This window comes from Haplochromis burtoni, unplaced genomic scaffold, assembly GCF_018398535.1.
Source record: "Haplochromis burtoni strain Fernald_Lab_line unplaced genomic scaffold, NCSU_Asbu1 Contig_11, whole genome shotgun sequence".
Classification (NCBI taxonomy): Eukaryota; Metazoa; Chordata; class Actinopteri; order Cichliformes; family Cichlidae; genus Haplochromis; species Haplochromis burtoni.
Genome location: NW_024582372.1, coordinates 3297145 through 3315932, shown reverse-complemented (window position 1 = coordinate 3315932; position 18788 = coordinate 3297145). Strand labels below are relative to the sequence as shown.

General features: G+C 40.2%; 1 protein-coding gene across 1 annotated transcript; it reads right to left on the bottom strand.

The window, feature by feature from the left end:
• Positions 1-1047: 1047 nt before the first annotated feature.
• Positions 1048-12754, bottom strand: smyd2a (SET and MYND domain containing 2a). The gene is made up of 12 exons (XM_005915072.2): positions 12435-12754; positions 10808-10871; positions 9960-10070; positions 9255-9315; positions 7827-7954; positions 6909-6976; positions 6298-6400; positions 6098-6208; positions 5227-5347; positions 4938-5112; positions 4433-4541; positions 1048-3455 (listed from the first exon to the last, which is right to left on the bottom strand). Exons 1-12 carry the CDS (start codon positions 12605-12607, stop codon positions 3372-3374), a joined length of 1308 nt encoding a protein of 435 aa, XP_005915134.1. The 5' UTR covers positions 12608-12754; the 3' UTR covers positions 1048-3371.
• Positions 12755-18788: the final 6034 nt, after the last annotated feature.

The window sequence follows — 18788 nt, the reverse complement described above, 5'->3', positions numbered from 1 at the left end:
CAAAATTGAGATCACTGTCCAAAATAATTCCAAGACTCCTGACTTGCTCACTGTGTTTTAGAGAACGGGATAAATATGAACACATTTTTCACAAATAAGAGCAAACATTTTCATCTCACTCAGTTTGAAAAGGTTTTGAGACAGTAGTTAATGTTATCAGTGCAGGTTATTAGCTTGAACAGGGGTTAGATCATCAAAGGAAAATTTTAGTACAACTACGTATCACCTCCATAAGAATGGTAGAATATATTATGATTATTTATGACAGTACCATGTAGGAACAAGTAAAGGTTAAAGAGTAATGGACCAATGACCCTTGAGGAACACCTGTTTGAATAATTTCGGTATATCTAAAATTACTAACATCGACACAGAATCTATTATCCTATAGATGTGATAAAAATCAGCTCAGAACCTGACCTGTCAAATCAGCTTAATAATAAAGCCTTTGAGTTAAAATGTCATGGTGAGCAGTGTTGAAGGCAGCAGGGAACAAAGATGACCTGCAGATCAATCACTGTTGATCTTCTGGTCATAAGAGCCGTTTCTGTGCTATGGTTGATTCTGAAACCTGACTGGTACTCGTCATATATATTGTGACTTGAAAAATATCAGTTCAGTTGTTTCCAAACAAAAATCTTTTTAAACATGTCGCTTAAAAAGGCAAATTCTAAAAGAAATATGTCTAGCAGTATTTCTAACCTAACCTAGATGCCACAGCTTCATACCAGGTGAAGTTTTTAGCCTAGTCCTCAAATAAAAGACAAATTCAACAAAGATTTCTACTGGAAAAAAGTTTTTAGTCTAACTTGCATCACTACTGCTTCCACAGACAGACTTAATCAGGCCAGCGTCTGTTCTATGAATCAGATTAGTCCCTTCTGTTAACATATCTGCTTTCTTTACGCAATCAGGACATGTAGCTTTAGATCTGCTGCTTAAAAAAAGATTCAGAAGAAAATGTTAGAATACAGAACAAAGTGCGATACTGTCATTTATTGATTTCCACTGACACGGTACAGAAAGAGCCAGAGGCTTGATTTTTTCCGATTATGCATTCCAATAGAATAATATTCATGCCTGATAAAGATAACAGTTCATTACAGAAAGAAGAGAAAACGGTGTGCAGGTGGCCTTCCAATTACCCTTTGCCTGGCTTACATGCCGTTTCAATATTGGTGCCACAGGTTTTATCTTTACTGACAGAGTAAAAACACAAAATATATAACTGTATTTTCGAAGTCTTTGACCAAAATTAAACACAATGCTCAATTCTGGCCAATAGAAAGTTTACATACATAGGTTACTGACCTGTGCAAACAAGCCTACAACCTATCTTTACATTGTGTTTTTCTTTTAGCAGTAAGACAAAAATAAAGAAGGTGAAATTGTTCAAACTGTGTTTTTGGGTTACCAAGGCAAAACTGTAAGGCAGGCACCTTTTAGATGCATTTTTGCAGGTGACAGAGTCACATTTGCACAGCTTGCTACAAAAATGACTTTCAAAATGGTTTATTTCCAACTATCAGTTTGCCACCTTTATGTTAAGCATTAAACTGTTTCCATAGTAAACGAGATAGAGTGAAGCTACATGCATTTACAGAACAACAGAACTGAATCGGTTCTGGCAGTGCAAAATGAAGACGGCAGCAAGGCCAAGCGTCCACTTGCAGAAACTGCTTAAATGAAATAAAATGTGCTTACATTTTTGCCATTTGACATCATTGTGTCACAAAAACAATACAAAATCTGAGTGCAACAAAGGCCCTGGTGATAATCTTTGCATTAATTATTTTTTTACGTCTTCCTCCCAACAACACACCTTAAATACAGCCACCTAGTATTTCTATACATTTTAGTCAACCCTAAAGCAGAAGTACAGTTTTGTGATCTACAACAGCTCCCATTTGGGGGTTTAAACTCCAACTACTGTTTTAATGACCCACAGATGCTTTTACAACACGCATTCTTGCTAAAGGTAGCACTTCCTAAAATGTGGAACTGTTACCATCGGTTTTAAACTACGGTTTGAATTAGCTTACAAGTGTGCACAAATTAGACTAAAAGATGCACTTCTCTTTGTATGAAATATTACACCAATTCTTGACAATAAAATGTAGAAGTTAAGGATGCCACCCTCTACTTTATTACTGTAAAAGCTATACACCCTGCTATCTTAGTGTATTTTACCATCCTGTCTACATTTGTATAGGTCATTTCTGCATCGATGCTGCGTCTGGAAGAAGAAAATACCAACAAAGTTTAATAATGCATCTCTTGACAAAAAGGCAATAAAAGCTACTGTGCTGCCCCCTTTTATTCCTGAGAGCAAAGGGACTCTGATCCAGGATCATAGTACCAATGTCTTCACTGTGACTTAAGAGGCAAACTGGTCACATATCAGCACCCCGATTTAATGATACACTGAACAGACTGAATAGCTGGTTCTTTGCCAGTTTAACCTGTGGCCTATTTGGTCAACAAGCCCCAGTAGAAGACACAGAAAAGAAAAGAAAAAGCCACACACAAAGAAAACATGAACAGTCAAACATGCAACACTTCCTGCTTCTTTTAAACGAGCAAAAGATACTTGTTATTCATTAAGGAATAGTTCTTTGCATTCTCCTCTCTGGTGCTACAGAGTACACGATGCATGGTCACATTTTCACAGTTTAGACATGAACGAAAGAAGCCAGAATATCTGAGGATTTAAAAATGCATCAGCTGTGAGTAACAACTGTTCACTTTTTTGTACAAAATTTTAAATCATGAACAACTGCCCGGGGCGACGCTGCGTAGCCATAACTGCTGCCAAAGAAAAAGGATAGGAAACTGTTAATTGACAGGTCCACAAAACAGTGAATGAATCAGACTCACCAGGAAAAGGACAACAAATTAAATTGGGCTTCAGAAAATAGACCGTTCACATAAAAGCTTTGTATCTTAAGAAAGGCTGCATAAAAAAAATGTTTTCATCTTTCTAATGGTGGGATTTTGTTTTTATTCAATGTATGAAAAGAAACCAAAACCAACATTTTAAATGTAGTTCAAGTTTGGATGAGAAACAAATCAAGATGCTGTATTCCTCTCATTCAAACAATGCAACCCCAATGTGTCTCCATTTTTTTTAATCCAGGTCTGACAGGAAGTAGGCGGCTGTAGATACAAAACGTGGTCCTCATCCATGAGTTAAGGAGTGAAGACTGCTCACAGAGAAGCAGAAGAAACGGAGTAAACAAAAATATTTAAAAACTGAAGAGGTAAACAATGCATGCCATGCATTTGTGATGTGTATTTTGTTGTTGCTGCTTTTGGAGAGGTCCCTCATTGCGGACTCTCGTTACTCTTTTTGCTCCTTCAGCTCCTCTTTTTTACTTCTGCTCCTCAATTTCACGTTTGACTTCAGCTACATAATGGTGATCTTTTCCATGAGCCACCTCCATGACAGCGAGAGCCTGAAGACAGAAAAACAGATTAGATGCACATTTGCCTTGACAGCTGATCAAATGTTGAATGTAATAGCATTTGAATGTCAATACAGTGACGTAGCTTCAGACACCAAAGTTAAAATCAATGTATCAAAACATTTACTGCTTCCGCTAGATTTAAGAGGGTAAGTAGCAGCCAGGTCCTGCTGCTCAACTGTACTTGATTAACTGATGATGAACAAGTGTGGCTGCTTCTATAAAACAAATAGTTTTGGCAGTTTACTGGTCTGGAGTGATCTTTCCAGGAGTGGAGGTCCTTTCAAATTCACCAGAAGTCAGATCATTCACTGCTCACCAAAACTGCAAGAAACCTAAGAGCTATATGGCTCAGATGCTACAGACCCCAGGTAGCATGTTAAATGCTAAAGTACACTCAGAAATAAAATGAACAAGTATGGTTGGAGAAAGGGTGATTATTTACAGCCACAAGCTAGAGGACCAGGGCACCTTGCGGTCTCCGGTTGACTGTGACCAACATATTCTATGTATACCAACATATTCTAGAGTCATATGTGAGACCATCTGCCCAATAGTCAAAGCCTTACTATCAGACTGTCATGAAACAGGACAATGATTCCAAGCACAGCAGCAAATCTCAAACTGGAATGTTGTGCAGGGACCTTAAGAGAGCTGTGCATAAACAAATGTCCACAAACCTCAAGCAACACTGTAACAGAGTGGGTTCAAATTCCTTACTTCAGGTTACCACTGTTAAACATTGCCCAACAGACCACTGAATCATGAATCATGGGGTTTACTTAGTTGCTCACGGGACTACGTCTACTCCATTTCCACCCTGACTTAGTTCTAGTACAGGACAAAGAATGAACAACTGTCCACTCATCGGTCTCTCCGTGGTTGCTTGTTGCATTTCAAATGCTTTTGCAGCCAACTGCTTACGCAATTGATCTTTTAATACACCAAATATTTATACATGCATTCACCTTCTTCAGAGCTTTGACTCCTTGGGTCTTCTTCTCGAGCCCCAAATACAGACGCCCTAGCTTCAGATACATAGACGCCACATTCAGGGAATACGCTGGATAGTGAACACTGCAGAAAGAACATAATCATCAAAATGAGCTGAAAACATCATCGTAAAAAAAAAAAAAGTTAAATCCACATTTTTGGTACAGTTTACTGTACATGTACCCAGCTTAAAGGAATAAGACTAAAAGGTGGTTATGGGAGTGGATAACTTAGTTAAGGTGACAAATCAAGAAAGACCCATAGCAACTGGTAAAACACAATCAGAGAAAGAGAGGAAAAAAGTGTCTGCTTTATCTCCAAGACTCTTAGTGCAGGGCTTACAAGATAAAAACAAGTTTTTCTTCTTTTTATGCAATACGAAAATAACTTTGATACAGTTACAAATTATAATGTACCATTGTAGACAGTGATCGAATTAATCTAGTCTTTATGACCTGAATTTCCAACAGATCGATTTACCTGTACGGTTGAACGATCTTCTCTCCGTAGCTCATAGCGCCATCCCAGTCCTGCATGTACAGGCACACCCCCATGGCCTGATACATCATGTGCAGCATGTAGACATTTGTGTCTGCAAATATAGCTCCCATCTTCTCCAGGCTGAGCTCACACATTTCTAGCAGCTCACTGGGGGGTGCAAGAGAGTCAAGAAATAATGACACAGAAAAGGCAGCGCAAGAAGAGGAGGCAGCAAAGCTGTCAGAGATCAGGAGAAAGACGAGAATACATTATAATAAGAGAAGGATATTTTTGTAGTGTTTGGCACGCCTGAATTCTTCAATGACATTTTTGGCATAATGGACCATGGATCGGATTTCCTCAGTTTCTGGCGGAGGGTTCAGCTTCCTGATCTCCATTTTTGCCTTGTCCTAAAGACAGAGTGAAAAAAAATAATACCGAGTTTTATAACATTGCATCTTATACAAGACAGTCTTTGGGGGGAAGCTATGTTAAAACATAAGATTACCAAATATAAACAGCTGTACTGTCTGACAACAGCACACTGGGAAAGAAACAAAATTAGACATACAAATATCTCAGTATGCATTAACCAGTAGTTCTGCTTGGATTTTAGAGCACAACATTAAGTCACTGCTTCATAATGCAGTGCATAGAGTAAGCTAATTACAGTCAGATATCATTAAAAGGCAATTCCAGTAAAACCAAAAAAGACCTAAGGAGGGATTTTAGTTTTTCTGAAACTTTCAGATTTCATTCCAAATGTAAAAATGTGCAGAAGTCAAAATGATGCAAAAACATCTTGTCACATGCTAAGTACCATTTCTATTCTAAACAGAACATGCTATGAAGCCTGACGCATATAAACAAAAGACTGCATGAGTACCCATACAGTACACTAGTTTATAATGTGCAACTGGGACACAGCCACCACATCTCTGACAGTGTAAGGTGTCGTTTGAAACAAAGGTGGGAGGAAGCACAGGTTGGCACAATGAGGACAATGATCCTGCTGCATTTCCCCAACACACAGCTAATAACTGACCCAGATAATGTACTTGCTGTTTTAGTCCTCAAACTAACTAAATTGTTTGTTGGTACCAGACTCCCATTCAAGATATCAAAAATATATGCGCTCCTAAGAGATAAACCCACAGTACCTTAGACCTGGAGGTGCACTCTGTGCACTGGCATGTGAAAAAATAGGAATCCAGCAACCTCTCCTTCCTGTCCTCTGTAGGGTAGAGCAGGTCTATGTAGCTGTTAAATATCTACAGAGAGAGACATGACAAAAACAACCTACAATAAGAGACTTTTACACTTCTGTAATTGAAGGTTTCAAAATGATGTATTTACTTGCCTCTTCTCCAGGGTTTATCTCTTTAACAGCTCTGACCTCAGCTACTGTGCCTTTGTAGGTCACTATGACATTGGGACTACAGCTATGATTCATCAGTGCTACACTGGAAGGAAGAAGGAGTGAGAGAGACAAGTGAGAGAAAAGCTGTAAAATTAAAAAGACACTGATAAAACACTACATTTAGCAGCTTTGTGACACTGGTACTACAGCTCTGTGGGGTATCACATGCAGTTCTGCAATGAATACTTTTATTTTTTGTAAACTGTATTCAAGAGGGCAGCCAAGTGTGAGCACTATTCGCTTTTCCAAGTTTTTAAGGTATTTTAGTGGCTGATCAGATACCTCTTGGTAGAATTGTTGTCAGCTATGAAGTAGTAATATGTAAAATGACCATAAACAGTTGCTTGTACATGCTTCACATAGCATGAAATAAACAGACAAAATAAATAAAGTGATCTATAAATATAAAAACGTCCTATAAAACAGGCAAACTGTCACTGAGAAAGTGGGATGACATATTCAGGGGAATGAAAAGAGGAATTTATTTTGAATTTAATCTCCTAAAATGTCCACACAGAGCGCTGAATGATGACGACATGTTAGCTGCTTACTCAGGAAAAACAGCTGATCCCAGATGTGAGAGTTCCTCGTCCTCTATGGTAAAACCATTACAATTAACCTGAAGGGAAAAAAAAGCAGGGTTCAGCAACACGAAAACACAACTTGCATCAGCCTCGGCTGTGCCGTGCCACCCACTTCAGTGAGGAGGAGGAAATTCTGGTAGTGGAGATTAAATGCAGCTGTGTGATAACAGGCCAAAGAGGTTTCCATTGATGTAGCTTGAAGAGGTGGGAGACAGCCCACTGCCAGACAGATAAAATTAAAGCGCTCAAAGCTGCAGAGTTAAACGGCAAAGAATCAGTGGGCGTGTGATACAGAGCCTAGTTAAAACAAACATGCACTCCTTTATGTCTTTCTGCCTACAAGTGCAGGACAACTGAGAATGGATGGAGGGCTGAAAGATGAAGAGATGGTTCCAAGTTCCCCTAACCCCCAAACAGTATGAAATAAAGATTCTTAGTGGGAGAAGGCTTGAAATCAACTGATGTTAAGCTAGTGTTCAAGTACGGATTAACAGGTGTTTGGGAAAAGCGCTGCCATACGAACAAGGTACAAATTCAGAAACAGGGCAGCTGCATCTGCATCAGGGTGTCCAGGTTAAAGTGCACACCACTAACTGTAACCTGAATCTCCACCATTTGAGACCAGCTGTGCTGCATGTTTCCGGTCTCTCTGCACTGTTGACTGTCAAAAAGGCAAACCAGTGCAGTGTAGTGATGTCATGCAGAAATATGTTTAGTACCATAAAAATAATGGAAAATAATGCTGACTGTGGGCAGGGAATGGCTGATGTAGCAGTCTCAGCGATAAAGGTAAACACTGCATTGGCGCCACCATGCCATTTTAGTTTTTGGATCCATTGGTTCACTGACAACTCAAACAGCCTTCTGGTGTTTCTTCATCGATACCTGTGCAAATAGCTCCGTGAGAGCCTGTTCAGCAGGAAGGTTACTGATGTGTCGGGAGTAGAAGTGATGCAGCGCTGCTATGTCTGTCTGGTTCATCTCCTCCTTTTCGCTGTCCATCTTATCTAAATCTGTCAAAGAGAAAAAGATTAAAAAGAATAAGGGACAAAGGGCTGACAAAGAAGTGAGAAAATTAATAATTACATGAAAAGCAACTGACAATATAACAGACCAGACATTGGGCTTAACATTACTGAGATTTATTTATTCAAATTTATTCACATTTATTTAAAAGTGAGAACCAAACATGTAAATAATAAACATGTACTACTGAGTTGTCTCTCATTGGCAGGAAAGAGTGAAAAAGCAGCTGACTTAAAGTTTGATATTTAAGTCAGCAAAACGTAAATATCAATATAACATTTGACCATTCAGTTACACTGGACCTCTTGCAAAACATTTGATCTTTTTTTCCCCAAGCATAAAGAAATATATGCATTAAACTGATGATTCAAATAATAATCATAATCATAATAATAATAATAATAATCTGGTTCCAAACTGTAAGCAGATGAGAACACCTCAGTGTTAATAAGTGTTAAACACAGCACCACTATGAGCCGTCTGTCTTTGCCAATCACACAAACCCACTCAGACACAGACGAGTAGCAGCAGGCAGCAGCTGGCCAACCATTTGTTTGGTTCGCATGAGGGACAGGTATGAAGGTTAATTCTCTAACAATCCTGTGGTGACACATCTGAGCCGGAAACAACAGTTCAGACTAAATAATAATCCCAAATGGAGCACAGGAAACCGTTTGTTGGCACTTCGGGGAAACCAGAGCTCGTGCATGTGTGAGATTACAACCAATGGGACCTGTTTCACTGTGTTTAACTTCATTAAAACCTGAAAGTTGCACATTAGTAAAGCAGTTAGAGCAACTGCAGAAAACAGAAACAAAAATGCCCTGTAAATCTTGCTGCTCGAAAACAGGCTCAGCAGAGTTTAGTTTCTTAATTATGAGCTAAAACTGAGTTATATTAACAGATAAGTGCATCTCAGCATAATCACAGTTTCCCAGTGACGATAGATGAGTTTATTGCTCAAGGGCACAGTGGCAGTAGTTGTTAAAGGAAGGGAGAGAACATGAAATTACAGAAGCCAGAAGCTTGGGATTTAGATCCCCAGTGCTTTGCACACTTGGAGTGAATGAAAGCGACAGAACTAGGACTGGAGGCTACAGCTGAGGATATTAATAGACACACTGCCACAACTGCAGAGACATAGATAGATTGCGCGCGCGTGCATGCGCACGCACACACACACAAACACACACACACACACACACACACACAGTAACTAAAAGTGCATGAATGTCTAACTAAAGTGTATGCTTATGTATTCACACTCACACACAAACGTTAACTTACGAGCTTCAAACTCTTTAAGCAGTAGCAGCCTTTCTGAGGGAGTTCGCTCTGTTGTGGCTCTCTGCAAAACGACAGTGTTTAATGAAAAAACCTGAATCATAGCGATCGCATGATGATGTAACGATATAAACTAAACTTAATTTTCCCTTTACGCTGAATTAAATTACCTGCAGACAGTTCTAGTATAAACGTTCAGCTGAGTTTAGACATTAAAGATCTTTATGGTAACACAGCAGCTTCCAAGCACAGCTCAGGGACAGCAGGGTTCATGAGCATTGTCATCAACCAAGATAAGACCTACATTTAAACGCTGTGGTCAAATTACGACACAAGAAGGCCGTGTTAACACTGCACAACGACTGTTCATTTTAATCTAAACTACATGTGTGATTACACTGCGCATGGAAAACTATGTAAATTAAAAGTGATGAGTCAAGTCAGATTATTGTGAAGACCCAGATCATATTTCACTCAGATATTTATTTTAAGGTTTGCTTGTTGCTCCTTCCTCTTCTTGCTGTGTTATTCATCCGAATGGTAATTACGGCGTCTTAACCATAACTCTTTATTTTTGTTATGTCGTAATATGTAGAGAACATCTATATCTCTCATAGTTTTTTTTCCCCTTTTTCATTTTAGCGTTCATCTCCGAGTACTCTCTGGACACTGAAACATTACTTCTCCTGCTTCTTTGTGTCACTTCACCTGTTTCATGATGATTCTTGCCACCAGTCTGACCGTTTCTGATGGACACCAGTTTTCCCCGTAGGAACACATCGCTACACACTCCAGCTTGTGCATGGGCCAATCACCTCTCTGTGCAAACACACAAACACAGTAAGTGGTAAATTATCCTTTTCTGAATAAGTGTTATAAAAGGAAAAACAACAGGATACGCAAAATTAAGACAGCAAAGAAAAGGAGAATTAAACGGACATTTCTGTCATCAAAGAGTAAATCACTGATAAATTAATGACCGAGGCAAACGTCATTCTGTCTCTGTCTGTACTTTACTGCAGTGTACAGAGTTTGATTTGTACCATCACACTAGAACTAAACAGATCGTCAATAACTGAACATTTGTCAATAACTCAGTAATGTAATGTGTTACTACACTAAATTCAGCAATCACATTACAGCTGCAGTTATGTTGCTACTTGTCTTACAAAGGTTCATTGAGGACAAATAGAAAACATCTAACTGGAGCCTCTGTGGGTCCTGCACTGATGTTAGTTGATGTGCAGGGAAGGAAAATGTTGGAGTGGAGATACAGTCATTAATTTTATTGCACTAAAGAATAAGAGAGCACTGTTAAAGTGCAAACTGCTTACAGGACAGACACAGCTGCATCATGCTGCTAATGCATTATTGGCTCTTTGCAGGCATCTGCACAAGAGAGCATGCTAATGTTAAGCTAGCAAAAGGAGCACTTTTTTGAACATACGGTAAAGTACCAACTGACACCTAGTCCTAGTCAGTTCCTTGAGCTGACTTTTGAAACTTACAAAAAGACTTCAAAATCTCCATTAAAAAGACCAAAATGACCATCTTACCTGACAGTCAACATTGCAGTAGTAGGCCTGCTTACATTTACCACACTTAAAAAGGTCTTCTCTCCTGTAATGACACAAAGATGCAATACATTCAGATACTGCTGTACGTAAAAGGGACACTTTCTTTTAAACTACATGAAGAAACAACATGACACACCTGGATGGTGGATACGGGAATAAACTTTATAGTGACAGCCTTCAACTTCTTAAAAAAAAATGACAATAATAAAAATTCAACCTGGTATTGAACGAGAAGGCTGTGACAGTTTGTTATCGTCTGGGACATAATAGGGAACATAAAGATGTTTAGAGTTTAATTTTAATCACATCTGGGTCACATGCATTGGATCTGAATTTCAGATTACATTCTCAGGAGCGTCTACAAACATTTTCAGTTCACTAATTATGTCAGATAAGGCACAAGGTGCAACACGGGGCAAATATACACACTTGCGTACATGCCTTCCAGTGCACGCCTGTCCTGGACTTGACTTCTCATCTCATGGCTCCTCCTCTTTTGGGACACACGGACGCCTATATTTAGCACCCTAACCTTTCAATGCTCTACAAACCTTTTAATGGCTTCTTTGGTAGGACGCATGTGTGTGTAAGAAAGTGTGTCAGTAAGAGTGTCACAGAGAGTGAGTTCATATAATGCTATAAAGTGTTGTGAAGGGATTTTAAACTTAAACTGAATCTAATTTCCTGTCATGTTTTTGATAAAGTGTGCCTACACACTCCTACACATGATGCTCTCTGAATGCTGTAGGCCACTCAACAGCCTACACGGTTACTGGTGCAAGCCTGCTAGCTTTGGCAGTCTGATATTACAAAGGCAGCGCTTTGTCAAGTGTGTGCATGGACACAGTCCCTCCCACCCTCCAGAATTAATCCCCAAAAAGTTGCAAAACAACAAATATAAACGAAGACAAAAAATAAGACAAGACATAGTGCAGAAAATCTAAATTAAATAGAAAAGTCTAAGAAACACAAATAATAACTATGAGACACAATACACCCATGTAGAGAGAGGAAATGACTACAAATTACCATAAAGCCACACAACATTATACAGACATCCGCTACATGCACAGCTGGAGACACAAAAACAACATTATGTAGTTCGTTCTGGAGGTCTCGGTACTTTGTGGGACAAATGAGGATCTTTAACAGGTCTGTGCCCAGAGCACGTGTTGTATAAGACAAGCAGACACGTTATACTATGGCATCAATAGGGCTGCAAATTTACCAAGTGGTCCTTTAACCAAGTATGCGACCTGTAAATACTGATAACCTATGACTATATAGGGTATATACACAGTACTTAAAAAGCACTGTATCGTTTTAAAATCCACTCGTGTTTTACTCTCTTGACTCCGCGGTGCTACAAACAAAAGCTGCAGCATCTGTCAGGTGAGCTGGCTCGTCTCACTGACCCACTTTAATCAGCTGAGTAGGTGCACAGGGGTTTAACTGCTAACGTAGCTGTAATGAGGTTAGCTGGCGGTGAACTGGACGTTACCCGCTCCACTCAGTTCTCCTTTTCACAGAGGAAGGCGCCTGCTCGTAACTACCTGTTACAAGAGGGGTCTGTCAGCTGTTTGAGTGAGGTGAGGTGCAGTTTTACCTGGTGAAGCAGTGCTCACAGTGCGCTCCCCTCTCATTCACGGTCAGCACGTAGGAGTAGGCAGGACACGCGAACACCAGCTCCCCCACCGCGAAGTGCCTCAACGCCCGCAGGCCCCTGCCTTTATCCGGGCTCAGAAACCTCTCCGTCCCTTCTATGCCTTCGTTCTTCATGGTATATTTTGTAACGATTCTCCGGTCCCTTACACAGACCACCACCTGTGACTGCTGACCGCTTTAATCAGCCTCTGTCTGAGCTCCTTCTTCCTCCCTGCCCCTCCATGTGTCCGGAGCGACTGCCATCGCCCCCTGCTGGAGAGGCGACGGTAAGGACAGTGCGGCTGCACTTCTGTCGTGAAACGCTTGAATATTTAAAAATATATCTGGTGAATTAAAGATTGTATAAGAAGAAAAATCAAACTGCATAAAAGCACTTACACCATACTGTCTTATTTAAAACTTTCAACAATGTAACATAAAGCAACAAACTAAAGAAGACCTGGGGAAAAGATGTTGTCTCTGCATCTGAAAATGAGTCTTGGGAAAACAATATTTTAAAAAAATTAGTCAGGGATACCACGGGCAAATTTATTCAGGATAAAATCATTAATCGGTTTTACTACGCTCCTTTCAGATTACATGAAATTGGTTTAATTAAAGATGTGTCATGCTGGAAATGTAGGACAGAAAGATGGACTTATGTGCATGCATTATGGAATCGCGCCAAAGTTTTTCATTTTAGAGCGATGATTTGGATTGTATGGGCCAATAATTTAAGTCTGATTTGCCAACGTCACCACAGATGTCTCCCCTTGAAGATGGAGGTCCTTTAGCACAGTTAAATAAGTGCGTAATAAGAGTATTGATAGTGGATCTAGTTACTTGTACCTCACTAATCCCTAAGCTTTGGAAAGAATCTCAAATTCTGACAATGAAAATGTGGATGCTGAAATGTTGGGAAGGCTTAATTGTAAAAATGAGATGCCAGAGAGGAGTGGAGCAGTTTATTATAAGTCCTTATCTAAAGAAAAAAACAAAGTATAATTTGATGCAACTCCAATTGCATGTATTGGAGTTTAGCAAGTGAATATTACCCACTAACTTATTGTAAATTGTCTCATACACCTCACTCATATCTGTGTCTTTGAAATGCCATTTTCTTTACTTTCTTTTTTCCTGTGATGCTTCCTGTTTTGATGTTTCTATCTGCTCCAGTTATTCCCTCACCCCCTGGTACTTCTCTATTTTACTGTCCTCCTTCTTTCTGATGCTGCTGTCCACTGGGACTGCCACATCAATCTGTGGTCTTCTGCTCCTTGTCAACCACCAACATGTCTGGTTGGTTGGCCAGCAGCTGCTTGTCTGTCTGGAACTGGAAGTCCCACAGGATCTTAGTCCTGCTGTTCTCAACCACCTTTAGTGAGGTCTCCCACTGGGACTTGGGGACTTTCATTCCAAATGTGGCACAGATGTTCCTGTACACTATGGTAAATGGCCTGTATTTGTATAGTGCTTTACTTAGTCCCTAAGGACCCCAAAGCGCTTTACACTACATTCAGTGATTCACCCATTCACACACTGGTGATGGCAAGCTACATAGCCACAGCTGCCTGGGGCGCACTGACAGAGGTGAGGCGCTCTGACTATCCCAGCCACTAAATTGTGCCTCTCAGTGTATGCTGTCCCAGCTTGGATCTTGATGCTATGTGTAATCTCCAGGGGGACCATTGCACAGTTTGCATATCTTGGGTCCTGTCAGCTGTGGTAGATCTGGTCCTTAGCTCGTGATCAGAACTTCTGTACTGTCCTTAAAGTTGACCTCTTAAGCCACTGGTAGGATTTCTTGATGTCAGCCACTTCCTCTCTCTGTCGATAATACATCCCACGCAAGGGAGTGATTGTTCCTCTTCCTGTCCCTCATCAGTATCCATCTTCAGCTGTTTGAAGCATTCTTGGAGATCTTCCTGATCTATTTGCAAATGTGTCATCTTTCATCCTGGATTGTAGTGACATGCACTAATCCTTGCCCTCCCTCTTTCTGTTGCTCTTAGAGCCTCAGGATACTGGACTGGACTTCAGGTGGAGACCTCTGTGCATTGTGACGAGTTTTTGTGTCTTGACATCAGTAGCATCTATCTCTTCCTGTGGACGTCTTATTATTTCAGATGACTATCTGATGACCTTATGTATTAATGACTTGGCTCTTATTCCTCCATTCAGCTGGCTTCTCAGTACCTGGCAAGAGGGATCAGGGAATTGGTGTCTCACTCACTCTTGGTGTGCAGCTTGATGTCATGATGTCTTGATCCTACCTCAATAATCCAGGTAAGAAAATCCTGGATGATGACTTATTCGGTGTCTCCAGACTAAAGAAGTCACATGGATTACTGATGAAACATTTCTCCCACTGAAAAGACTGCATCCAGATGAACACGATCAACTTTCTGGGATTTTAAATGGAAAAGTTTGTTTTATGGTCTTATTTAATAGTTTTTGCGCACTCTTACCCTGTTTCATCTTAATAACTACTAAAATTGTAAACTTTTTTTTCCAGGAGGGAAGCAGTCATAGATGTGAACAGATGCAGAGGGCCTGCATCAGGTTACTATAATAGTGTGAGTTACAACTAGATAAGCAGTCTTCAGCAAGGTAACAGCACACTGGTATAATAAGGACTGTCTTTAAATAAATAATATTCTAAATTTGATTGCAAACAAACGCAAGGCTGCAACCCATCAACACCTGGAACTCAGTGGTTGAGTGAGAGACTAAATAAGCTTGAATGAGAGTAAATCTGGGAAGGTCAGCTCCAAAATCCTGCCAGAAGACTTTCCAAGAGTTGGGGGTGTCAGCGTCCATTAAGTTTAAGAAGGTTAAATAGGTGCAAGCATGCAAGCTTTGGTGGTCTTATGGTGCTCTGATTCAAGAAAAACAGCATTTTGTCAGCTGTGCGTATGTACAGCTTGCTAATCTGTCCAATGTAGCACAGCTCCAGGAGTTCCAAAGGTTCAGGAAGACCTGGTTACACATCCAAATAATATATAACGTAATAATGTATAACATGACAAGGACACAAAGCAAGAGATGTAAATGAAAACACACATTACTGAGAAAAACCGAGCAATCAGATGATCCCCTGTAAGGAACCTCTTGGGAAAAGCTGGGAGGAAGGATTGCTGTTTAACAGGAAGAACCAGGCTCAGGGAGAGGCAGCCATCTGCATCGAGTTGTTGGAGGGTGAGAAGAAAGAGAAGAAAGAAAAGAGAAGCACCAAGAAAACCACAAAGTCAATGACTTCTTGTGGTGCTAAACATACATAGGGCCTAAAATATATTTATCTCAAAGGTCTAGGATGAACACAGTCTGGATATATTTATGATATTTGTCATCATCTTATATAGATCAGTAAGTCCATATACACCTCTGAAAAAAATTAAAGAAACACTTTTTAATCAGAGTATAACATCTTCTGGGATATTTATCTGGTCAGTTAAGTAGCAGAGGGGGTTGTTAATCAGTTTCAGCTGCTTTAGTGTTAATGAAATTAACAACAGGTGCACTTTGAGGGGCAACAATGAGACAAAAATAAACATGCTGATTTTACAGGCAAAATCACTGACTTTTTTTTTTATCCTCATGTTTTCTGACTTTTTTTCCCTACTAGTTTTGGATTTAGCTAGGTTCAGTGTCACTTTTGGTAGCATGAGGCGATACCTGGACCCTACAGAGGTTGCAAAGATAATCCAACTCCTCCAAGATGATGCATTAATACGTGCCGTGGCCAGAAGGTTTGCTGTGTCTCCCAGCACTGTATGGAGAAGATTCCAGAAGAGCTGGACAGGGCCGAAGGTGGTCCTCAACCCATAAGAAGGATGGGTATCTAGAGTTAAAGATGAGCACTGTCAGAGCTACAAAATGACCTCCAACAGACCACTGGTGTGAATGTCTCTGACCAAACAATCAGAAACAGACTTCATAAAGGTGGTCTGAAGTCCCAGCATCCTCTAGTGGGACCTGCCTGACATCATTGAGCCAGACTGGCATTTACCATAGAATACCATAATTGGCAGGTCCACTACTGGCACCCTGTGCTTTTCACAGATGAGAGCAGGTTCACTCTGAACACATTTGAGAGACGTGAAAGCGCCTGGAAAAGCCGTGGGGAATGTTGCTGCCTGTAATATTTTTAATCATCAGTGGTGGTGGGTCAGCGTTGGTCTGGGGAAACGCATCCATGGAGCGACGCACAGACCTCGACAGGCCTGGCAACAGCTCCTTGGACCTTCCTTCAGACAATCGATCGTCTCATTAAGAGCATGCATACATACAAGCACATGGGGGCCATACAAACAAATGGGAACTATTTTGAGTTGCTGCAATAAAATGTATTAACCTTCTGGAACATTTTTTTCCACTTTGATTTTTGGGGTGACTTTGAATTCAGTCCTTTGTAAGTTGATAATTTTAATTCCCATTAAACAATGTGGCACTCCTTTATTCCTGACACATTACTCAGTCCATATCAGTATAGGTATCCAGCATCTTATTTCCCATTGAGATCTGATGTCTTTTCAAAATGTTCCCTTAATTTTTTGAGTAGTGTAATATACAGTCATATTTTTAGGCTGTACATCTGACTTGGGGCAGACTAATGGAAGAAATATAAGTCTTCATTTTGTTAAAATTTAAGGGATGCTTTATAATGTACATAATATACACTCACGAGACACTTTATTTTGTCAGTCTTGCTAGTATCGGGTTGCATTTAGCAAAGTGCTGGAAATATTCCTCTGAGATTTTGGTCCATAGTGACATAATAGCATCACGCAGTAACTGCAGATTTGTTGTCTACACACCCATGATTCCAACACATCTGAAAGGTGCTCTATTGGATTGAGTTGTATTGGATTGTCATCTTGAAGAAACCCGTTTCTATATTTGTCAGCTGCATGGCCACGCTGCTAATCATGATGCACTCAATCCTGATGGCAGCAGGCATCAGAAGATGGTAAACTGTGGTCAATAAATCCTTTGACCCATAATCAATAGTCAAAGTTAATACTAAGGGGCTCAAAGTGTCACGGTAGAAATCAAGAGACATCAGACCAGACGATGTTTTTCCAGTTTTCTATTGTCCGGTTTTGGTTAGCTCATGTGAATTGTGACCTCAGTTTCGTGTTCTTAACCAAGAAAAGTGGCACCCGATGTGGTCTTCTGCTGCTGTAGACCATCTGCTTCAAGCGTAAACGTGTTGTGCATTTAGAAATGCCTTTCTGCATAAGACCAGACCATGCGATGTTCAGCGTCTTTCCCACTCTGATGCTCAGTTGTATCGTTGCAGGATGCATCATCTTGACCATACACCCTAAATGCATTGAATCGCTGTCATGTGATTTGCTTATTAGATATTTGCATTAACTAGCAGTTGAACAGCTGTACCTAATAAAGTGACTGGTAGTAGATTATCTGTCATTATCTATTAGAGTCACACTGTGCTGCCAAATCATTCATTTCTAAAAGTCTTGCATTAATTTTGCTTTGTCACTCATATGCTGCCTTGTAGCACAATACTCACACTAATGCACTCGGCCAGCGCGCTACAATGCTTGACTGACGGATGGAAAACCTTTCTTCTTTAAATATTAAAGCCTAAGAATACATGTAAAATTCATGCACAGCTGCCACACTGCAAATCGCTAAAAGATCAACCAATGAAGGAAAACTTGAGAGAACTGGATTTACTTCCAGCTGACAGATGGATTCAACAACACTTAACCTTTTTATCCCTGTACATATGGTGCATGTTTAGGGTTGTCAACTGTCAAAACTTGAACAGCAAAAATGAAAATGCAAAACACGTCACACCCTTTTGTTTATATATATAAATGTATTTATTTAAGTTAATCATTTCTCCTCATTCAAAGTTGAATTTCTGCATTATCTATAAAACAGGGAACAGTTAGAAGCGCTGTACAGTCTGACAACAAAACTAGGAACTGCAGCTGAGTACACTGTGTATATATGTACATACTGTACACACACTGATGTAGGTATATACAAAAATATACACTTTTACATGTGTGAACCCTCGGGTTGCATCAGCCACCTCGTAATGTGAATACCAGCCATTCAGAGCCACATGCCTCTCAGAAAACACATTAACCCACCAGCTCACACCCCACCCCATATCCCACCCATATTGATTACTGTTATTATCTGTCATTACCAGTTGATGAGACTTTTACAGTGTATTGTCTGCTGTGCATGATCTGCCCCTATTGTGCCCCGACTCATTTACATTGGCACAGCCGCTCGTAGAAGACGGAGAAGCTTAAGCAGTCCTGAGCTGGATGTC